Raw genomic sequence first — 20,801 nt, 5'->3', positions numbered from 1 at the left:
GCGCAGCACTGCACACTTCCCAAAGCACATGGGCTCAGCACAGTGTCCGACTGCGCAGTACTGCACACCTCTCAGAGTACAGAAATGGTGTTCCAAACACTAAACACATCTGTACATGCTGATACTCAGGCCCTAGACAAATGGAGACACCCTCAGAAAAGCATGCAGACACACACACACACACAGATGTGTAGACGAACATACTCTGACACTCACACATTCGCAGACGGACATGCTCACACAGATTTGACAGAAGTCAGATGCTGGTGGAAGACCTCAGATGAGAGTGGAAAATGTAAGGCTTTTTCATTTCCTTCCTCCACAGCGAGGGGCGGGGGATTGAGAGAGGGGACTGAATTTTGGACAGGTGCGGAATATTTCCCTGAGTTCTTGAGTTCATGGACAATCTTCGGTTTCTCTCACGGTGTCTGGTGTCCCATCAATTCTTGTTAACGACATATCTTTGCTATTTGTGGGCAGTGTTGGTGATCTGTCTGTCAGTGTCAGGTCTCACTCTGGCTGCGCTATCTGCAGGCTGTATGTAAATGGAAGAATCAGAGTAATGGAAAAGTGTCAGTCGTAGAAAATGAACAGGATTTATGCATTTTTCCTGGAAGGTAACCAAATAACTAAGGGACACTGCTGCTTGTTGTAATGACATACAACACAATATCATTGATCTAGGCTGATAAGACATTATTAAATCCTTAGAGGATATTCTTATCCAACAAGAGATGTTATTTTCTGTCTTGACAGTAACACATTGAATATCACCCCCCTTTGATGGGGAATGCATCTCATATATGAATAGGTTGTGGTGGTTTTTATCTAATCATCCTGATCATTTCTCTGTGTCCCTAATACCAGCTGTTCTCGTCCCCAGTGCATTGGAAGCTGGTATGCAGAGGCTCTCGGAGAAACCCTCTGAGGAATGTGTGCAACAAAGCGTGTTTTTTTTCCCAGAGGGCAAAAATAGACACCGAGGGGAAAGGTCTCTCCATTTCAGGCTATAGTCTCCAGGCTGTTTCCAAGAAGGTTAAAACTGTTTCTCTCTGAAGACGTTGTCCCATAAGCAGTCTAACCACTGTGTGCTTTGTGAGGAGCGCTGAGTGAGGAATTCAGAAAACTTCTATGTTTTCATTACTATTCAACAGCTTTCATTAATTCCCCCCCGCCCCTTCCAAGCTCACTGTTTTGACAATATTGCAGAAAAAAGATTATGTAACACTAGTAAATTGGTCACTCAAAATTAGAGAACGGAGTGCACTTCAGGTTAGATTGAATATGGGCCAAAGCTTTTGTTTACAGGCAGTCGGCCTCCTTCAAAACCACGTGGACTAATTCCCAGAGTATATACAGAATCCTCACTGAAGTGTGGTTCCTTTTGGTTTTCTGCATCCAGGGGACACTCTTTTTGAGCAGCTGATATTGTTTCTCTTGCATTCTCTTGCATTGTTTCTATTGTTTCTCGTGGCTGTGAGACTTTACTGTTTTACTGTGCCACTTTACCACTCTGGGGTTAGCAGCACCCAACTGACACCCACGCTGTACATCTCGGCCCTCATGCCAACTGTTGTGGGTGCCACAACATCGCACCCCTGCGGTGTTTTTCTTTGGTAACTGATACAAGCCACAAATCCCACAACATGGTCGCTATGCAGCTGGTAACCAGGGCAGCCTAGCCTAGCGTAGCGCTGTGGCCAAGACACTGGGGTCATAACTACAGGGTAGCAAATTTGACTCCCAGGTCCAATGCTGCTGAGTAGCAAGCTATTTAACGTAATTGAAGGGTAAAATATCCAGCTGCATTATGGGGTAGCAGGATAAATAAACAGAACTCACCCTGAGTAAGCCAACAATAATAATAAATTTTAAAAATCCCTGCCATGTTTATAAAGTCATTGTGAAGGAGGAGGGACCTTTTTCTGAGTGAGTTTTCAGTTCTAGATAGAAAGTTTAAATGTTGAATGAGATGTTTAGTTAAAGACCAGCAGAGAAGATAATACACCATGTCATTGCAGTATGGTGTGGACTCCTACCTTGCTGGAACATGGCTCAGAGCCCATTGCTTGCTGGGAAAGCGATTGTGTGGGTGCTCTATAGTGAGACTGTTGTCAGCTGTACAATTACCTTGCATGCACCTTATCACCATAGCAGCAGGTAGCAGGTAGAGGTATAACCGGTCGCCCTTTGGAATCTAGGAAACCTAAAGCCTGCTTCTGCTGTTGTGGGGGTGGGAAAGAGACAGGACCAAATTGAGGGAATGGCTCTGGACCCATGTGACCAGTGGGCTGAGCCTTTCAAAGCCTTGATGAGACCTCTTCGGTACGTGATGAACGAGGAAAGAGCACTTGGAGTTCCTGAAGCAGTGAAATCCCCAGCGGCTCGTTAGACTCGCAGTTACTGCAGTCATGTTAAAAATGGAACATAAGCTCCGAAAGCTCAGAAAGTACTGTTATGCAATACAAGCTAACCTAAGACAGCTTGTGCATGTGTAATGCGTTGTAGTTGCACTTGCCCCTGACCATGGACACAAGCCTGTCCAACACTGAGCAAAGCGGGTTGGCCTTGTACGGCTGGTGGAAGATCGGCCTACGGCATGCTGGGAAAAAGAGGTGTGGTCTTTAAGGCTCAGGGTTCGAGGAGGGACGTTGATGCTGGGTTGCCACTCCGCTCCATATCCCTGGAAAGCGTGACGGGTGGTATTTCGGAGACTGCTGAACTTTGACCTCACAGCATAGCCTGCATGCCGCACCAGTCAGAGGAGCTGATCTTTTCTGGATTAATGGGATATGAGACCACAGAGAGGGCAAGTGACTGGCTAGCAAGGGGCCTGGCTCATCCTTTCTCCACTGCCTGACCCCGGGGAAACTGGATATAGGACCAGGCGTTTGTGTAGGATTCATTCACTTCACAGCACCAGCTCATCTTTACATGACATTACATTCCATTGCATTATTGTCATTTAGCAGTTGCTCTTATCCAGAGTGGCTTACACAGGCTACAGTTTTTACGTTACCCATTTTCATTTTCATTTTCAATATGGCTAGAAAAAGGCTAATTCTGGGTGAAATACCTTGCCCAAGGGTACAGCAGCGCAGTGCCCCTGTGGGAACTGAACCAGCAACCTTTTGATTACAAGCACTGCTCCTGTGTTTGTGTGACAGCAGCGATGAGCTGAAGAGAGGGGGAGGATTTGGCCCAGTTGTAGCATAGGCATTTAGCAGTGAGCAGTAACACTGTGTGTGTGTGTGTGTGTGTGTGTGTGTGTGTGTGCGCGCGCGTGCATACCTGTGTGTTCCTGCTAGCTGTGTTTGCTCAGCACCGCAAGTACAAGGAGAAAATGAGGGAGAAAGCCTGCCACCATAAAAATGCCATCAGTTTAGGGAACATTGTGTCTAGGGTTGATGTATTGGTATGGGACAGGGTACTGCTATCTGATGTACTGGAAGACATTACATTAAATTATTGCCATTTACAATACATAGGTATTGTAATTTTTACAATACCTAGGTTACAAGGTATTTTTACCTTGTAATTTTACATAGGTTACAAATTTTTACATGCTATCCATTTATACAGCTGCATATTTTCTGAGGCAGTTCTGGGTTGAGTACCTGGCCCAAGGATGAAGTGGCAGTACCACAGCCGGGAATTGAGCCAGCAGCCTTTCGATTACAAGCCCTGCTCCTTACCACTATGCTACACTGCTGCCCCAAGACTTGGACACAGACACAATACCACTCTTGCCAGCCTAGAAGCAGGCTGTCCAGAATCATCCAGGAGGTGACATGAGCCAGGGATGGATGTACACTACTGTGAAGTATTACTTCACCCAGTGTGGTGCCATTCAGTTTTGGGTGTCTGAAAATGCAGGAAAATGTAGCAGTACCTCAACAGACAAGATAGATAGATAGAGGAGAAGGAGGTGCGTTGCAGTTGGGGTTTAGAAGGGAGAGGCATCGTTGGATTTCCTGGGATACAGGATGATTTCCTTCTTTGGAAATCTGTGTTTTGTGCTTCTGAGCTGTATTTCTATGTGATTGCAGTCTGAGGCTCTGTTGGGTTGAGAGTTCCAGTTCTGGTGTCACAACATTGATACTCTATCAGTCTATATAAACACAGTCATGTCAGAGGTTTTTGGGTTCATTTAGCCTAGCATATGGATTGGTCAGTCTGTTTGCAGTGTCAGTTCACCTCACAGACTCTTATCAGTCGCAGCCATGCTGATAGAAGATAATTTACAGTAGCTAATATTGGGTGGTTAACTTTTAACTATGGCACCCTGTGTTGAAATATATTATTCCCTATGATTTTTACAACCACACATGCTATCTTGGTCTCACTGCATCTGTCAGGCCTTTTTTTGCAGTGTGCAGGTATTCTTTTTTTCATGAAGCTGTTTTCACTGTGCAGCACAGTTGCCTGTAGTGAAACTGAGGTTTTTGTAGTCTTGAGATTGTGTGTTTTCAGAAGGCATACCATTCAAAGTCAGTGTTTTGCAGTGACAAGTGCATTTCTCTCCCCCTCCCCCGCACTCCTGAGTAAACTGATGGCATTTAGCGACGCGTGTCTCCATCCCATAAAAACAACATTGGCAAAAAAGGACAAGAATGTTAAAAATGTTTGAAGAAACAAAATAAATTATGCAAAATTACCTAAACATAATGGACAGCTCCGTTTATTTGGGCATGACTTTGTGGAGAATACCAAAAAAAGGCAGGTGGAATCCCAGAGAAATGTCTGCTGCATTACGGCAATTTATTTGCTACTTAGTTCCTTTAAATGTAGTCACCTTTCTCAATACAGCATTCCCTTACCATTTGCAGTTTTGCAGATTTTTGGGGGGTTTTTGTGGATTTGGGTATGTGCGGGCAGGATCTCTTCCTGTTTTCAGCCAATAAATAAGCCCCAGTTGCAGGCAGATATCACAGCTTCCCTTGCCAGTTTCTCTCCCACAGTCTGTGTTCAGTTGTTTTCAGTGCCACTCTTGTGCCACCTCATCCGGCATTTTTTTTTTTTATCTTTAGTATTTACTGCAACGTTATCCACTAAGAGGGACAAGAAAGTGATGACTCCTAGCCAAAACACTGTGCTAAATAAATCTGCTAAATAAATAAATGTAAATGTAAATGTAAATGTAAATGTAAATGTGTTGCTGGATAAATTAGCAAGCAGCTTTTGTGCAGCTTTGTTGGGCCTGCTGTACAACATGAGTAAGTGAGTTAGTGAGTGCACACTGCTTCTCCCTCAGCATGCAGTAACATACTCAGGAAAGCCTCCCAGTTCGGCATGACATGCATCTCCGCTGTAGGATCTGGGAGGAGTAACCAAGTATGAATGATGACACAGGCTGTACCCCGCCGAAACGCGCCCTACACCCTTGTTCAATCCCTTCGCCCTCAGCAGGCGAATGAAGGGGGGGGGGGCTGGTCAGGCCCTCAGCTGCTCTCTTTGAGCGAGTCTGTGAAAGTTCCATTCAGGCTGACGACAGAGGCAGCTCAAACCACTGATCTGTGGTCAGCAGCTGCCACATGCGGAGAAGTCCAACACAAAAACATGGCAGACACTTGTTAATCTAAATGCAAACAGCAGTACATGGGTTGTTTATTTCTGGCAACATTACATATTAATCGGTATTACACAGGATTTGCTAGTATGCTTAACTAACTAGGTAACTATCCAGCTTGTTAGGCCTTTAGCTAACTTAGTTAGCTTGCTTAGGTGAACATTTTTCTCTTAGTGTTTGCAGAGACCATCAACCAAGCACATTTTGAGCGGCGCCTTTCCTCTTGAACTGTTCTGTGTTGGAATGCTATTGTTGCTACATGCTGAGTTAGGGTGGAGGGTGTCCCAAAGAGAGAACCCGCCTTCCTGCCCACTCGGTGGGTGGCAGTTAGCAGTTTTTGTGCGAAATTGTGAAGACATGGTGGTTTGTTTTCTTTTGTATATAATTATGTATCTTTACATTATTAGGTTAATTTTTTCAATGACTGCAGTGTGCATCTGGCAGTTATATGTGATATCTGGCAGGGTAGCATAGTGGTTAAGGAGCAGGACTCGTAACCGAAAGGTTGCTGGTTGGATTCCCCACTGGGGCACTGTTGCTGTACCCTTGGGCCAGGTACTTAACCGAAGAATCGCCTCAGTAAATATCCAGCTGTATCAATGGATAACATTGTAAAAAATTGCATGTAAGTCGCTTTGGATAAGAGCTTTTGCTAAAAAGCCAATAATGTAATGTAATGTAATCATTATGTCACACCTACTACAGGAATAAGCCCTTCATCTACTCCACCCGCAGCCTCAGTACCAGTAAAAGTGTCTGACATTTCATAGGTCATAGGACCACCTGATAGTGGAAGCACATGAAAACCAAGCTTTAGCCTGAATTTCACGGTACGTCACACTAGCAGAAAGAAACAGCCTTTGCAGTTTTCACATTCGCTGCAGTTTTCTGCAGTACATCTTCTGCAGATACTGATGGATTACTGGACAGTCTGTCGTGAACGTGTGTACTTGGGTTTCGAAAGATAGCTCTGATTCAGGTTGACTTGAACAAAAAAACTTGAAAAGGTGACACCTCCTACCTCAGAGCCAGTGGGCTGTTTTGGGATTCCAAACATCGATGACAGATACTTCAGAGACATTGCAGGGAACTTCGGTATTGGGAACACTGTAGACTTTACCAAAATATGCTGGTATTCATTCTTAAATTGGATTTTGCTTTTATGAGAATGGATGTTTTGTAACACACTAATCCATGCATATGACATATGTGGTGTTATGGGTGCCTTAGGAATATTATGAAGTTATTCTTAATATGAAGAGTGACTTATTTTCCGATGGTAGCTCCAGATCTGACTCTTCAGCTGCTCTAACCATGAGGAATAAAGTGGAAAATTTCGATTCAGCCACAAAATAAATGTATGAATGGGTTGTTTGATGGGGCAAAAGCAGAACATCCATGCCAAACCATTCCAGTGCAGCCATATCGAATGCAAGTTAAGGCTGTCGCTGCTTGCGGCCGTCCACAAGCCCTGCCTTTGTGGAAGTGGAGCCGTTCCATCAGTGTCATCGTGCAGAACAAAGTGCGTGTTCACAGCACACTGTCCGCGCAGCCCGGCGTGTGATCAGTCGGCAACAGAACCAGCCCTATCTAACATGCTGAAACAGGACGGTTCATCCCTCCCCCATGACTCATCCTAGCGACTGTGTGTGATTTAGGCCCAAAATGAGCCCCAGAGCTATCATGGGCGGGAGCTAACATGTGCTAAGAGGGCTTGCTAATTTGAACCAGTCAGAGTTTTGCTATGGAAAGCAAAGTATTTTGATTGGTTCACAAAGTCTGTGATTGACAGCACGAGTTAGTTCTGCCCATTGTGGGGCTCAAGATGCCTCCCTCTCCCATCACTAGGTCATAATACACCATGTTTTAGACTGAAGCATTTTTGTGGCTGGACAAAACCCTGAATGTCAAAAATCAGGACAGTGGATTTCCTCCTGTGTTTTTCTTTTATTTTAGCCTCAAGGCTTCATTTTATGATGTTCATATTTGTGTCTGCTCTTTTCTCCTTATGAGATGGTTTTGCTTGCCTTGACTAATCTTTGTGTACTCTATACAGGGCCTTAAGTATGTGAAAGTGCTTCACGAACAAAATGTATTATTACTCTGCATGTGAAACATGCCAAGCTTGGCATGTCAGGATTATTTATGGTTGTATACATTCTTGTACTCTTCTACCTAATAAGTTAAACACTGTCTCTTCTATAGCTTTGAAGCTCCAAATTGCATTCTTGCTCAGGTTCTCTTTCTTTATCCAACCTGAGTTTGCAAAGCTTTGTGAAAACTAAGCCAGACAAACACATTTTGATTATCACTTTGTGAATGACAGGTGGAGCTTGCTCTGTCCACAAGCTAACCAAATGGCCATTGGCTTTACCCTCTGGCTTCTGTGACTGGCCTAGCTGGTCTGATGGGGGGGGGGGTGTTGTCATCCCCCAGAATTCTTGATGACTACCAAAAGTGAATACATACAACATAATCATGACTAGAACCAAAAAGACGAGTGTTGGAGAATTTTGAATTTTGAGGTTGAGCATTGCTGAAGCTACTAATCTCAGAAGTTAACTGCAACATGTTTCATGTTCAATGCTTTAATTTCGTTGAAATATGTAGACAGATTTTTCCCTCTCATTTTCCATCTCAGGTGAAACAAACGCTGGTCCCATGTGAGTGCAACAACAACAAAAAAGTCAAAATAATGGATAAATTGCAGTATCGTATAGCCTTGGAATATCTCAGACTCAGCTCAGTTATATCTCGGTATGTTCAAATGCACAAAGGGAATTTTGTATTTGACCCAATATGGTCCCTGGTATGTGATGATACATTTAAACAAGCAGGTGCATTATGGGATATAGGAGAAATGTTCTGAAAGGTTTTGAGAACACACTCCCACAGCCTGTTTTGTATTGATGCCTGGAACAGGAGCCTGTTCAGAAAGTGTAGGGAGGCCAGAACAGTGCACAGAAGTACTCCTTCTTACAGATATATAATAGCACAAGAGTTTTTCATATCATGGAAAACCAGGTGACTCAGTCAGCTGTCTCAGGAAAATGTGAACAGGTAGCAGAGGCTTTGGAGATCAGACACTCAGTCAGGGAAGTGTCAGATAAGATGTGCATCAGCAATTGCTAAACTTTTGGCTATTCAGATTTGTATTGGGTGGCAAAATCTGTCTTCCTGCCCTTGTGTGAAAAGTGGCCCCCAGTAATCAGAACTCGGTTTGTAACGTTACCTTTGCATCAGCATACTACTGTGGCGCTCATATTCTTCACTTTCCTAAATCTTAACATGGTGGGTTTTTGTTAAGCACACGACATAAAAAAACATAAAACAATAGGACAATAAGTAAAATTGAATTATGTATTGCAGTTACTTGTTTGTAGGTACTCATTTTGTGTTAACAGCATACAGCCTTTATTTTTACCCATTTATGTAAGGTTAGTAAACAATTTACTTACCATCATTTTTAACATTATTTGTGCTTGTATCTGATTTGCTGTGTGCTTTATTGAGACTTTTTCTTTAGATTTATGGTATCACTGATGTGTTATTCTGTATCAAAGCCCTTGGTCTTCCAGCTCTTGTGATACACACTATGTGTGTCTTACTATGACAGTGTTATAACCTGCTTTGGAAGAGAGTGTCTGCCAAGCAAATGAATGATAGAACAGTTATAAATATTTTTTTTTCAATTTATAGCCAGAGGGCAGTAAACTTCATTAGGGTCCCATGTTGAAAGAAAATAAATAAATTGGTGCCGTCACTCTGAGTAACTGAGGATGAGGTTTCAGCAGGCATGAATTAAGTTAGTAGCTTTGCGTGTCGGCTCAGATGTAGAGCAGGCAGTCCCTTCCAGCGCCGATCTGATACAGTGTACGGCACAAGGCTCCTGCTTAGCTTTGTACTGTATGCCATGTATTTTGGAGAGCTGCCAAATGCTGTTTATAGCCGCGCAGGGGTCAGCTTTGACGTCTGTAATAACGGGGCACGGTATCTAATCCATAAATGGTCTCACGATAAAAAAGCCCACACGGTCTACAGCAATTAAGCCACACATACAGAGCGTTGTGTCGGAAAAGACCTAACTGTTTTTTTTGTTTGTGTGTGTGTGTGTGTGTGTGTGTGTGTGTGTGGTTGGGGGGGGGGGGGGGGGGGTATTGTGCAGCAGGAGACTCCAGAGTCTTGTTTTGTTTTTGGCCTTCACAGAGCTCTTAGAGAGCGTAGAGCTGGCTGGGTAAGATCTGAGGTCTAAAGTTTACCCAGCGTGCTTTGTTCGTAACCGTGAGGCAGATTTCTGCAGATGTACGGAAGGCAGCTCAGCTCGGCACCGCCTCCCTGGCCGAACGCACCAGCCAAACGGCAGAAGGAGTGTGCCATGCCAAAGCATGTCTGATGGGTTTGAACATGCAAGCACAATAACAGGAACCTATTAGGCTGCGCCTTTCCAAAAGAATGCATCTGATTTACGGTACATTTATACCGTGTTGTGAACATGTATTCAGGGCAGCTGCTACATGCATACCTGTAGCTAGCAGTAGGAAATCCTCTGGTAAATTTTAGTATTTCTGAGGTTTTGATTTTTCAGTCCAGTTTCAAATTTAGGTGTATTTAAATCAGCAACCCTAAACATCTGTTTCACGGGATGTTATTGTTCTGATGTGCTTTATACAGGAAGACAGGTTTCAGTGGAGATGGACACACAGCCTGTACTCTGACTGCCTCTTAGTACCAAAACTCGTGCACTGGATGTGTTAATTTTACACCACAGTGGTTTCCATTGTGTTTATGTCTATGGAAAGTTATACTTGTGTAGGGAACTAGTGCTGCTAGAGACTGTTTAGCTGAAGAGCACATAATGTGTTCCTTTCAGTGAAATATATAGCTGTAGATGGAATCTTAAAACATAACAAGCTTCTAGCCACCCAAACTCACATCTCTTACACCCTTTAATATACAGGAGGTCTTGTATATATCTAGTTGTCAAAATATTTCTTGTTCTGTGGAATAGGTTATACAAGTTGAAATATCAGTATTGAGGGCTGAATTTAGCAGGTGTCCATTGACCCTGTTAATGTGAAGGGAATTTTATTGGTCATGTGAGCCAGGAATGAGAACTTGGCAACCCAGACCCTGCAGTGCTGGAGATATCGCTCTGGTTTGTATTCCATCCAATCTGTTAATTACATAATAGGATCAGTTTTTTTGATGAAAGGAGCTACAGGTTACTGTGCTCTTCAGGGCCCTGTGCAGGGAGACCTGGAAAATCTACAGGTGTGTGGCACTCCACAAGCAAGGTTGGCTGCCCATGACATCGTCCGTTTTATGATATAAATTATTTATAATTTTATAATTTTTTCCCAAGTAAAATAATTCATGGTATCAGCTTAGTCTACATTAAAAAACAAGATTTGAAGTTGAACTGATACTCCAATGACAAGAAAGCAGATTTCTCAGATTTCTATTTTTTGGTGGAAGCTCTTTTGGTGTGAAATATGCTGACCAATGTTCTGTGATGTAAAAGGCTGTGATGTAAAGATGTGACTGGATCCTTAGGTCTTGACCAGTTGTATCTCTGTCTCTTCTCTGCTGTTCAGATGCCCCTTCCACAGAGCAGCAGGAGCTCTTTACCCAGAAGCTTCAGCAGTGCTGCATGCTGTTCGATTTCATGGACTCGGTCACGGACCTGAAGAGCAAAGAGGTCAAGAGGGCCACCCTCAACGAGCTGGTTGACTACGTGTCCACGAACAGAGGCGTGCTGGTGGAGTCCGCCTACCCAGACATTGCTAACATGGTAAGTGGCTTCCTTTAATCTCCTAACCTACTTTCCCCGTGTCACCATCACAGCTATTTAAAACTATTCAGCAACTTATTAATCGCGTTGCGGTCGAGCAAAGCGTGCGCTGACCGCATACTTAAAACTGGGTGCCTGTACTGTAAGACACAAGACCTGGCGTAGCATGTTCTGCTGACAGTTGCTAACCATTTGTAGCTTGTATTTACTTTCAGACACAGACTAATGTCTGTCACACGTCTCCATTGTGGCTTTCACGTTCCACGGTTTGAAATATTTATTTTAAAAGTCCCCTTTTCCTTTTAAAGGTTTTAGAGAAAACAGAATGAAATGGCAGTGTTTAAGCCCTTGAGTGTTTATACAGCGCTTCAGAGCCAACGTCCCAGCAGCTCTATTAACATTTGCAGGCCAACAGCGTTGGCTCTCTTGAGTGCTTGTTAATGTGCCAAATGGAAAGGCTGTGCAAAAGCACAGAATCATTCCCCCAGGGAAGGAAAGGGGGGAGGTGAGGGGGGGGGGTCATTAAAACCAAATTAAATCATTTTCCCCCATAGTGATTTTCAAGAAGTTGAATGCGGCGCAGTTTGCGGTTTATTATTGTAGTAATAAAGTTGTCTTGACGAGCCGGCACTATTAAAAGCAAAGAGAGGGTAAAATGTCCCGCACGGCGCGCAAGGCCCCAGTAAATCTGAGAGGCGGTGTCTTTTGCAGGCTCCGAAGTGTCGTTCGAAAGAGACGACAGCCGGTGCTACAGCATCCTGTTCCTCTGATGCGGTTTGCGAGCAGGCCACCGTGCGCAGGAAGTGGTGCACAGGAGTGTCACACGAGGCGGCTCAAGGCCGATTACAGCCGAAACGCGTAGCCTGTGTCACTCCTAACCCTTTGACCTTTCACAGACTTAGGCCACATGGTCCTGCTAAACGGCTAAGGACCGGTCAGCCTTGTTACCAGGAGCCAGTAGATTTAGAGGTTTGGAGGTAAAGAGGGAGGAATTTACTGTCATACTCGCAGCTGGTGCTGCTGTTTTATTTTCACTTAAACACCCCTTTGATGCTCTCAGATAGGGGAAAAAAATCCGTGGGTATGTCTTTAAGGAAGAAGTGTGAAAATATAATTGCTTCCTGATAAGTTACCCTTCAGATCTTTTTTTTTTTTTTTTCTTCCAGGAAGTTCAGTTCTCGCATTCCTTTGCAATAATGTTTCTAAGTACATACATTCAGTTCCTAGGTCACTCTCCACCTACTCAGAGTCTCACCAGTGTCTGGTATTTTTTAATTGCGAAAGTATACTTGAATGTATACTTGAATGAATGATCACCGTCCTGCATTACCAGTGTGCACTGTCTGAGTGTGACAAACCGTACAGTGTTGAAATGGAAGGCACACAGGCAAGCCTCGCCTTTCTGGAGGGCAGGCCTCGACCTGTGCATCTAGGAACAAGTGCACACATCAGCGGTTGGGAAATATTCAGTGTCTCTGAGTGCCCCACCTCGTCTGGGATATTCTGGGAGGTGAGGTGGGGAGGGCTGAATACTGGTAATGGCAGTCTGTCTCATTCACTGCGTCATGTAACATATGAATGTATTGTTTCTGATGGACTTCAATCAGTGGTTTAAGTTGCGTACATTTTGAAGGTACAACAACAGACATGGAACTTTCTGTTTCAACAAATGAATGATGAATGAAGTATGTTACATTACGTTTATCCAGAGCAGCTTAGAACAATTACATGTTTTTACAGTGTTATCCATTTATACAGCTGGGTATTTACTGAGGCAGTTGTGGGTTAAGTACCTTGCCCAAGGGTAAAGCAGCGGTGCTGCTGTGGGGAATCGAACCAGCAACCTTTCAGTTATGAGTCCTGCTCCGTACCACTATGCTACACGGCCACCCTGTTGAGTATGTTAATTAGACTAAAGCACTACTTTGGATTGGAGGGTTGGATGGTGTGAGTCAGTTGTATCAACAGAAATTATGACAGTGATTCACTCCATTGACAGAAGACAGCTGTAGTATCACACAGGGCTGCACACATACATGAACAGAGGTGAAACTGTCATTGTTACCACCTTAGCATTTAATTTCAGAGTTCTGGACGGGCCATGGCTTGGGGGGGGTGGGGGGGTTATGGTTTACAGCGACAGCCTCGCCTCTCCTGCTCTGACCCCTCCGCAGGCCTCCCAAGGGCACCGCTAATTACTGGGGATAGACCATGCAAAGATCCTGTGTGACCGCTCTTTAGGAGTAATCCCTGTGGGGGATTAATGGGGGTTGGGCTGGGGTCATCCTACAGCATGGAGTGTACAGGTGTACCGTGGGGAGGGCGGAAGGGGGTCTGAGACAGAGCGGCAGGGCCGGCTGGCGCCCCTCGGCGTAGGGGCCAGCCTCTCTTCCAGCGTGTGCTGGAAGAGCGGGGTGCGTGCGTGAGAATTTTGGCCGACCCGACAGCTGCGAGCTGCTGTTTGCCTCCCTCCCGGGGATTCTCACAGAGCCCGAGTCGCAGGCGTGAGATGCCTATTTTTATTTCTGCTCGTGTCCAGAGAATATCTGGTGAGGTTTTTTATTACTTCATTTCAGTTTCAGTTTTTCTGCTCTGTGTGCAGCCCTGTGTGATATTAAAGCGGTCTTCTGTCAATGGAGTGAATCATTGTCATATTTTCTTTTGATACAACTGACTGACACTGTCCAACATAGGCCCAAAGTAGTGCTTTATTCTAATTAACATATTTCATTCATCATTCGTTTGTTGAAAGTTACATGTGCCTTGTTCTCAATATGTGTGCAACTTAAACCACTGATCAATCAAAAACAGTGCATGCATATGTTTTGGGATGGCAATGTAGCATAGTGGCAAGGAGCGGGGCTCATAACCAAAAGGTTGCTTCCCTGCATTCAGGGAATAAAACACTGTATCACATACTGTAGTATGTTAACTGGTGGAAAGCAAATAAAAACAGGTGCATGCCTTGTATAGGAGCCTGACATGTTTTCAGGCTTTTTTACAGGAGTGTAAAACACTCACGTGAGGAGGACTCCCACATTGGCCGAAATGACTTTATTGAATTAGCGGAGAACAGTAACAGTTAGGAAGTACAGGTGCTGTCTAATTGGTGGACTGCAGATTAGTATGCTCCTTAGTGACAGATTTAATGTCATGTTGGCTAAATGCCCTGGTTATATCTTAAAACTCATTTGCAAATTTATTCCTGGTTTACATGTTGTCACAAAGGGCACGTCTTTCATATTAGTTCACTTTCTAATGTGAAAACAAAAGGGTGTACTGGGTACTAAAAGCAGCGTTACCTAAATTTCCTCTGCTGGACATTCTGCGGCTAGTTTCACTACCCCTGCCTTGTGTCCATGCTATGGGTATAGGGTGTCAGGGGTATAGGGTAAGGGTTTTGGACTGGCCATATATGTTCTTGCGTTTATTTTAGGCTATACGTCAGTATTCAGCGAATGTCTTTTTCTCTTGATATGGAGTTGCAGATTAGTCACCAACTGCCCCCCCCCAATCTAAAAAAGAAAAGAATACTAAGAACAATGCCCCTGTCTTGCTCCTGTGCATATCAACATAGGCATTCTGATGGCAGGCATTATGGTGATTCTTGGAGTTTATTAGTGGAGATACAGTCATGAAAATTAAATCATAGCCTGAATACTGTCAGTACTGTAGTTTTATTATTGCTGTCGTGTTACTATTGTTTGTATATGTGAGTATATGTGCATTTAATCTTCTCTTGTGTTTTCTATCTCACAGGAGTGGGGTATAACGGAGAGTATTATGTACTTCTGTTTAAATAACGAATCCTGCATGTTGTATCAGCTGTAACTCCAGCTCCGCCTGCCTACGAACAATAGTTGCCAGTAAAAAGCTGACAGCTTCTTTGGGGACACTCAGTAGGCAGTTGAATAGCCACCGGCTGTGTTGACTGATCAGTCTCAGCCGAGGAGGAGGTGAGGCCCGGGAGACGGCTGGTGACAGGGGCCCCCTGCCAAGGCTGAGGAAGGTGATGGGGAAATGCTGTCAGAGGCTGGGAATGGCAGCCGTGTTTCAGACATAGTGGATTTATCCCAGTTAATCAGTCAGTGTTTATTTGTAATCTGGCACTTTTACAATCGAGTCACACACAGATGGATAGGGTGTCTTTTCCTGAGAATGCTGGAGCAATCCCCCACCCGCCTCTTCCCCACAGGAGTTCACAGCCAAAGGGGGGAAATTTATTTGGTGAGCACATTCCCTGACGCCAGGAAAAGTTGATCTCCCTGTGTCTCTGCTCACTGCGCCCTACAGTGGCGAGCGATTGCCTACTGACGAATATAAACCTGTAATGATGGCCTATCATCTGCCAGCAGTCATGCCAGGATATTGGTGTGCTCGGGCCTGCCTCCGATGGGAGCCATTGAATAAATGAGCTAAATCAAAATTAAGGGAGGTGTTGAACCGCAACCCAGAATGCAGATTGTAGGGGCATTTCTGTCGTAATTTAACATTTAAGTACATTTATTACATTTATATTTTTATTACATTTATTATTGTCATGTAGCAGACACTCTTATCCAAAGTGACTTGCATAGATTACAATTTTTCCATGTTACCCATTTGAACAGCTGGGTATATACTGGGGCAATTATGGGTTAAGTACCTTGCCTGAGGGTACAGATGCAGTGGAATTGAACCAGCAACCTTTTGGTTACGAGCCCTGCTCCTTACCACTATGCAACACTACCATGCACAAGTAGACAGCAGGAAAAGTCTGTTTTAATGGTAAATATTATTTTCCAACATACTTAGTCCAATCTAATTTTCAGTCTGTTTTGCCAAATAAAATGACAACGTTTAAAAAAAAAAAAAAAAAAAGAAGTCTCCATCCTTGAGCGTCTGACAAAGCTAGAGCCACAGATAAAAAGCTTCATGGCCTGCAGTCAGTGACAATGCCATTATTCTATTTATCCGCTGTCTGAGACAGGGTGTCTGAGACCTAGCAAGACAAGACCGGATAAACAGATTGTTTTAGAATATTACCTACGATATGACTGAACCACAGATATTGTGTTTGCTTATCAGGTATTCATCTCTGTATTTAATGTTGCAAATACTGTCTATACAATTGTTGAAGATAAGAGTTTTCATTTGCTGGCCCTTTATGAATATTCACGGGGACTTGTGTTTGAAGAGAGAATATCCATCGTGACCCTAGCAACGTGAACAGCTGCAGAACCTCCTGTTCCCCAACAGAACCTTCCTAGTAATAGCAATTATGGCATGCAGAGCTGAATATCTGGTTATTAAACTTGTCCTGAACTTACAAATTCTTGCTGTTGCATCATTCGTGCTTTCAAGAAAGTTAACTGTGAAATGTCATTTGTTAGTAAAGTGGTATTTGGTATGCAAATAGTGCATTTCAAACTTGCCATTGATATCCATGTGTGACTAGTCTAATTCAGAAGAAGGAACAAGGATTTAAATATATTTTCTGTTCTCTTTCTGGAATGTCGTCAAGACTACAGGTTTGACTGTGGCTTGAATGAGGAAGTCCCTCGTCGCAGGGTGAGAGTGGGGTGGAAATCTTCAGAGAAGAGAGCGCCGAGTGTTTAGTGTAGACCATCCGTCATCGCAGGCTGTTAACAGGCATTTTTACATGTCACGACAAACGTGTTGCCAAAACAAATCGCCTTTTGAAGAGCAAATGAGGCCCTTTATGTAAATGCATGAATACTCGTCCCTCAGCGAGACGGTCTTTTGTTTACTGAGGAGAAGCGGCAGATCACGGTGCGAGGATCGGGAGTGCACCAGGAAACGGTGCGATGGGTTTGATTAACCCGTGCCGGCGAAGAAATCTATATTCATACGCTCGGTGAGTGAGGTCACCAACTGCTGGCTCGGCTCCGCATTGAAACGCTTGTTAATTAACATAACAAGAAAAGAAAAGAAGAATCCAGTTGTGTTTCAGCAGTCCTGAAGCGCGGCCTGTGAATCCTGTATAAAATAGCAGATAATCCGCTGATTATTATTTATGTTCCCACCTGAGAGTGTGAGTAAATATGGATCGCTCTGAGTCATTATTCACCCAGAAAACTGGAGTTTTGCTCTTTGCGCAGGAGGGGGGCGGGTGGCAGGGCTCAGCCACTTGAATATTCGGTCTTGGAAGCCGTCGGACATTTCAATATCAAACAAGCAGGCGTGCACGTCCCTACCCCGGGCTTGTCCTCTTCCCCGCTGCTGTGGTGCTTCCTCAGTGAGTGGGATGACTCTGTTACAGAGCCTGGAACAGGAGAGCACTTAAGAATGTCGGAGCAGCGCCCCCTCTCTCCGCCGCCCACCATGCCAGGCCTGAGCACCCCACTCTTTCCGCTGCTGTAGGACCCCACAGCCCCCCTCCCGCTCCTTTTTTTTTTCTTTGTGCTTTTTTTTTTTTTACCCAGGATTCAGGTGGTAGTGATTGAATTAACCAAAAAATAGAACATTGTGTTTGTTGTGGGAGCCAGTGGCAGAGCTGCTCTCTCTTTGCAGAATGATGACTGCCTAACATACTGCCTCGCAGTGTAAACTGATGTATCATAATATACTGGGCTTCCACTGCCCAGTCAGATTGCACAAGTTAACATGTGGTAGGGCTTGCATGGCGTTGTGCTCACACTGTCACTGGTCTGGGAGTGTTGTTAGCCTGGCCTGACACTGTTGCTCATTCAACTTGGATAATGGATACACGGTTGGATACGATGTTCTGTTGAAGTCCCTCTGGATAAGAGCGTCTGCTAAATGCACGTAATGTGATGTAAGCAAAGTTTGCCATAAGAAACAGGTGGCAACTGATTACAAAATGCATAATGCTGCTGTCAGTCCAGCTGCAGAGCTTTTACACAGTGATATAGAGCTGGAGTCACTCTTGGGATGAGGGAAATGACCAGCTAAAATGGGGTGAATAACCTGTTCTCATTATTATGCACAGGGACTTGGTGGATGCCAGTCTTTTTTTTTTTTTTTTTTTTTTTTCCCCCTAACCATGAAACCTTCCACCCACTTTAATTACATTTCAACTGTGGTCAGTTATTAATGATCAAAACTGAATTCCAAAGGAAATGGCTCAGTGAATGGGCATGGAGGAGTACCATTTAGGAGTTGGTCAGATGTACAGCGTCATGGCCAGGCGTTACAGTAGCTTGTTTGGTACGGAGGAAAATGCAGTGTGGGAAATGTTAGTAGTTTGGCGTGTATTCGGAAAGAGCAGACCTGTAATTTGAGTTCTTATGACTCTACCATTCTTTTCCCACTTCAGTGACTTGTGTTCAGCTTTGCTGCGCGTTCCCGCCTGTGTCCCCCACTCTGCGCTGCTCCAGCGACGGCTGTGATTGTTTTGGAGTGAAAATTACCTGCTTTTGTGCTCTCCGCACAGGAAGGAGAGAACGGATAGAGAGCGAAAAACAGGAGCCCTTCTGCCAGAGCTGCCGCGCTCCCCTCCAATCTCTGCCTGCTAAAAATAAACCGGCTCTGATTGCGGCGGCGATGACCTGCCTCAGAGCGCCGTCTCCAGCGCTGAATCTGAAACGGGATGACGGGTGGATGTACCACAGGGCGTGTGCTCTGCGCGCTCTGCTCCCTCTCATCCTTTCGGTTTTGCGGTTTTTTTTTTCCCTCCAAAACCGGTTTTCAAAAGGTGCTTAGTCATGATAATTTGGTGGAAAATCACCCCGCTCAGGCCTCCTGAGTGGTTCAGATGGTAAAGGTGCTTGTTCTTGGCGTGGGCAACAGGAACTGGCTTTGTTCCACCATTAACAGGCATATGTAGTTTGGCCAGGGTTAACATCAGAGGGGGTGCACCTGTCCTCCATTTGGTGTCTGCCCCCCCTAGTGCACTGTGGGAGTTGTAGTGTGAAGAGGACCTGCACTGGCTTGGCTGTGTAAAGAAGGATGGCATGCACCTTGTCCTGCTTTCCTGTTTGTATGCAGATGTTTCTGTGATGGGGCAATCGTCATTTTAACTTACCTTTTTCGAATAGTTTGCTGAAAAACATCGTGGGTGGGGGGTGGGTTTAAAAGAACGGAAAACTAAAAGCAAAAGAGGTGTAAACCTTGCATTTGCCCTCCTCATAAGGAGCTCTGACCCTGTTCCCCCCAGGACACCAGGCCCTCAGCGTTAAGAGTCCAGTGGTACGCTGAGACAATGCAGGGTGTCCTTCAACACCCTCAGTCCTTAAGGTAATTAAACTAGATGAGATTTGCACATGATCAGCAGAGCGCTAATCTACGCGGTGTCTGCCTTTGCCAGGGACAGCAAAGAGTCCCCAGCACGCTATGGTAGGCCGTGACACTGGGAGAGACGGCTGGCCTGGTCAGCTTGGTCAGCCATACCTTCTTTTTTTCAGCACGGGGAACACACATTGATTAAGTCTTCAGAAAGCAAATCTTCAGTGTCAGCAATGCATCTGCACCGTGTGTATTTGTTGGGTGTGTGTATCCAGAGCTGGCTAGCTAGCTATCTAGGCTAATATGGCATTAAACGTGAAATGCATATCCCAGGAGTAAAAATCACTAAAAAGCAATAACTGGAATAGACCTTCAAGAACTACCAGATGCCGTTTGCAGTGAGAGATCATTTACACAGGACGAGTCATAGTTTTTAACAGTGTTTAGGGGAATTGTTTGAATATTTGGTCTTGGTAGCCAGGCTTTCCAAATATCAGAAAAATCAAATGCACATGCCTAGTTCAGGGCTGTTATGCTGCAAAAGATTTGCTGATCTGTTTGGTATGCAAATGGTATGGAGCAGTGAAAAGAGAATATGAGACTAACCGTCGAAGAGGTTGAGATCAGAGAATCTGCGCAGCACGGTGTCCTAAAACAGGACCTTTGTCAGGCTGTCAGGTGAGAGTCTCACTGCTTCCCACTGCTTCCGGCAATCTACGGCCTCTAAAAGCTCAACCTCATCCCTCGCCTGTCCCTTCATGCAGCAATATCGCACCCACGAAAATGCCACTGCTTCATTCTGAACCAAAGGAAAACGGCCTGTCTGAAATCAGATAATGTAGTGGTAAAGACCAGGGCTTGTAACAAAAAGGTTGCTGGTTCGATTCCCTGCTGGGGCACTGGCGGTCTACCCTTGGGCGAGGTACTTAACCCACAACTGCCTCAGTAAAATAGCCAGCTGTGGATAAAATTCTCTCCTATGGCAGTCGCTCTGAATAAGAGCATCTGCTAAATGACAATGATGGTGTAATGTAGTGTCTACGTTTCTTGTGCATTTTGTACGTTGTCAGAAGCTGTTCGCGATCGCAAGCCCTGCTGCCAGCCGCCACACGGGCTCTCGCCCCATGTGCAGCGAGCCAGGGCTTTGCGCACCGCAGTTTTCCCTCTGAATAAAAGGCCACTCTGAAGGAGGGCCCGGCGGTGGCCACACACCCACAGAGATGCTGCTGTCTGACAGAGTACAGTCGCTAAAAA

General features: G+C 44.7%; 1 protein-coding gene across 1 annotated transcript in view; it reads left to right on the top strand.

Annotated features, from left to right (window-relative positions):
• The window catches only part of ppp2r5a (protein phosphatase 2, regulatory subunit B', alpha isoform), a 63,156-nt gene that overhangs the window by 22,861 nt on the left and 19,494 nt on the right, over nucleotides 1-20,801 (top strand). Inside the window, exon 2 of the mRNA XM_036549574.1 lies at nucleotides 11,164-11,360. Coding sequence (XP_036405467.1) covers nucleotides 11,164-11,360 — 197 coding nt within the window. The remainder of the gene's footprint in view (nucleotides 1-11,163; nucleotides 11,361-20,801) is intronic.

Source organism: Megalops cyprinoides, chromosome 17 (genome assembly GCF_013368585.1).
Source record: "Megalops cyprinoides isolate fMegCyp1 chromosome 17, fMegCyp1.pri, whole genome shotgun sequence".
NCBI lineage: Eukaryota > Metazoa > Chordata > Actinopteri > Elopiformes > Megalopidae > Megalops > Megalops cyprinoides.
The sequence above is the reverse complement of the archived record's forward strand: the minus strand, read 5'-3'. Positions and strand labels throughout refer to the sequence as shown.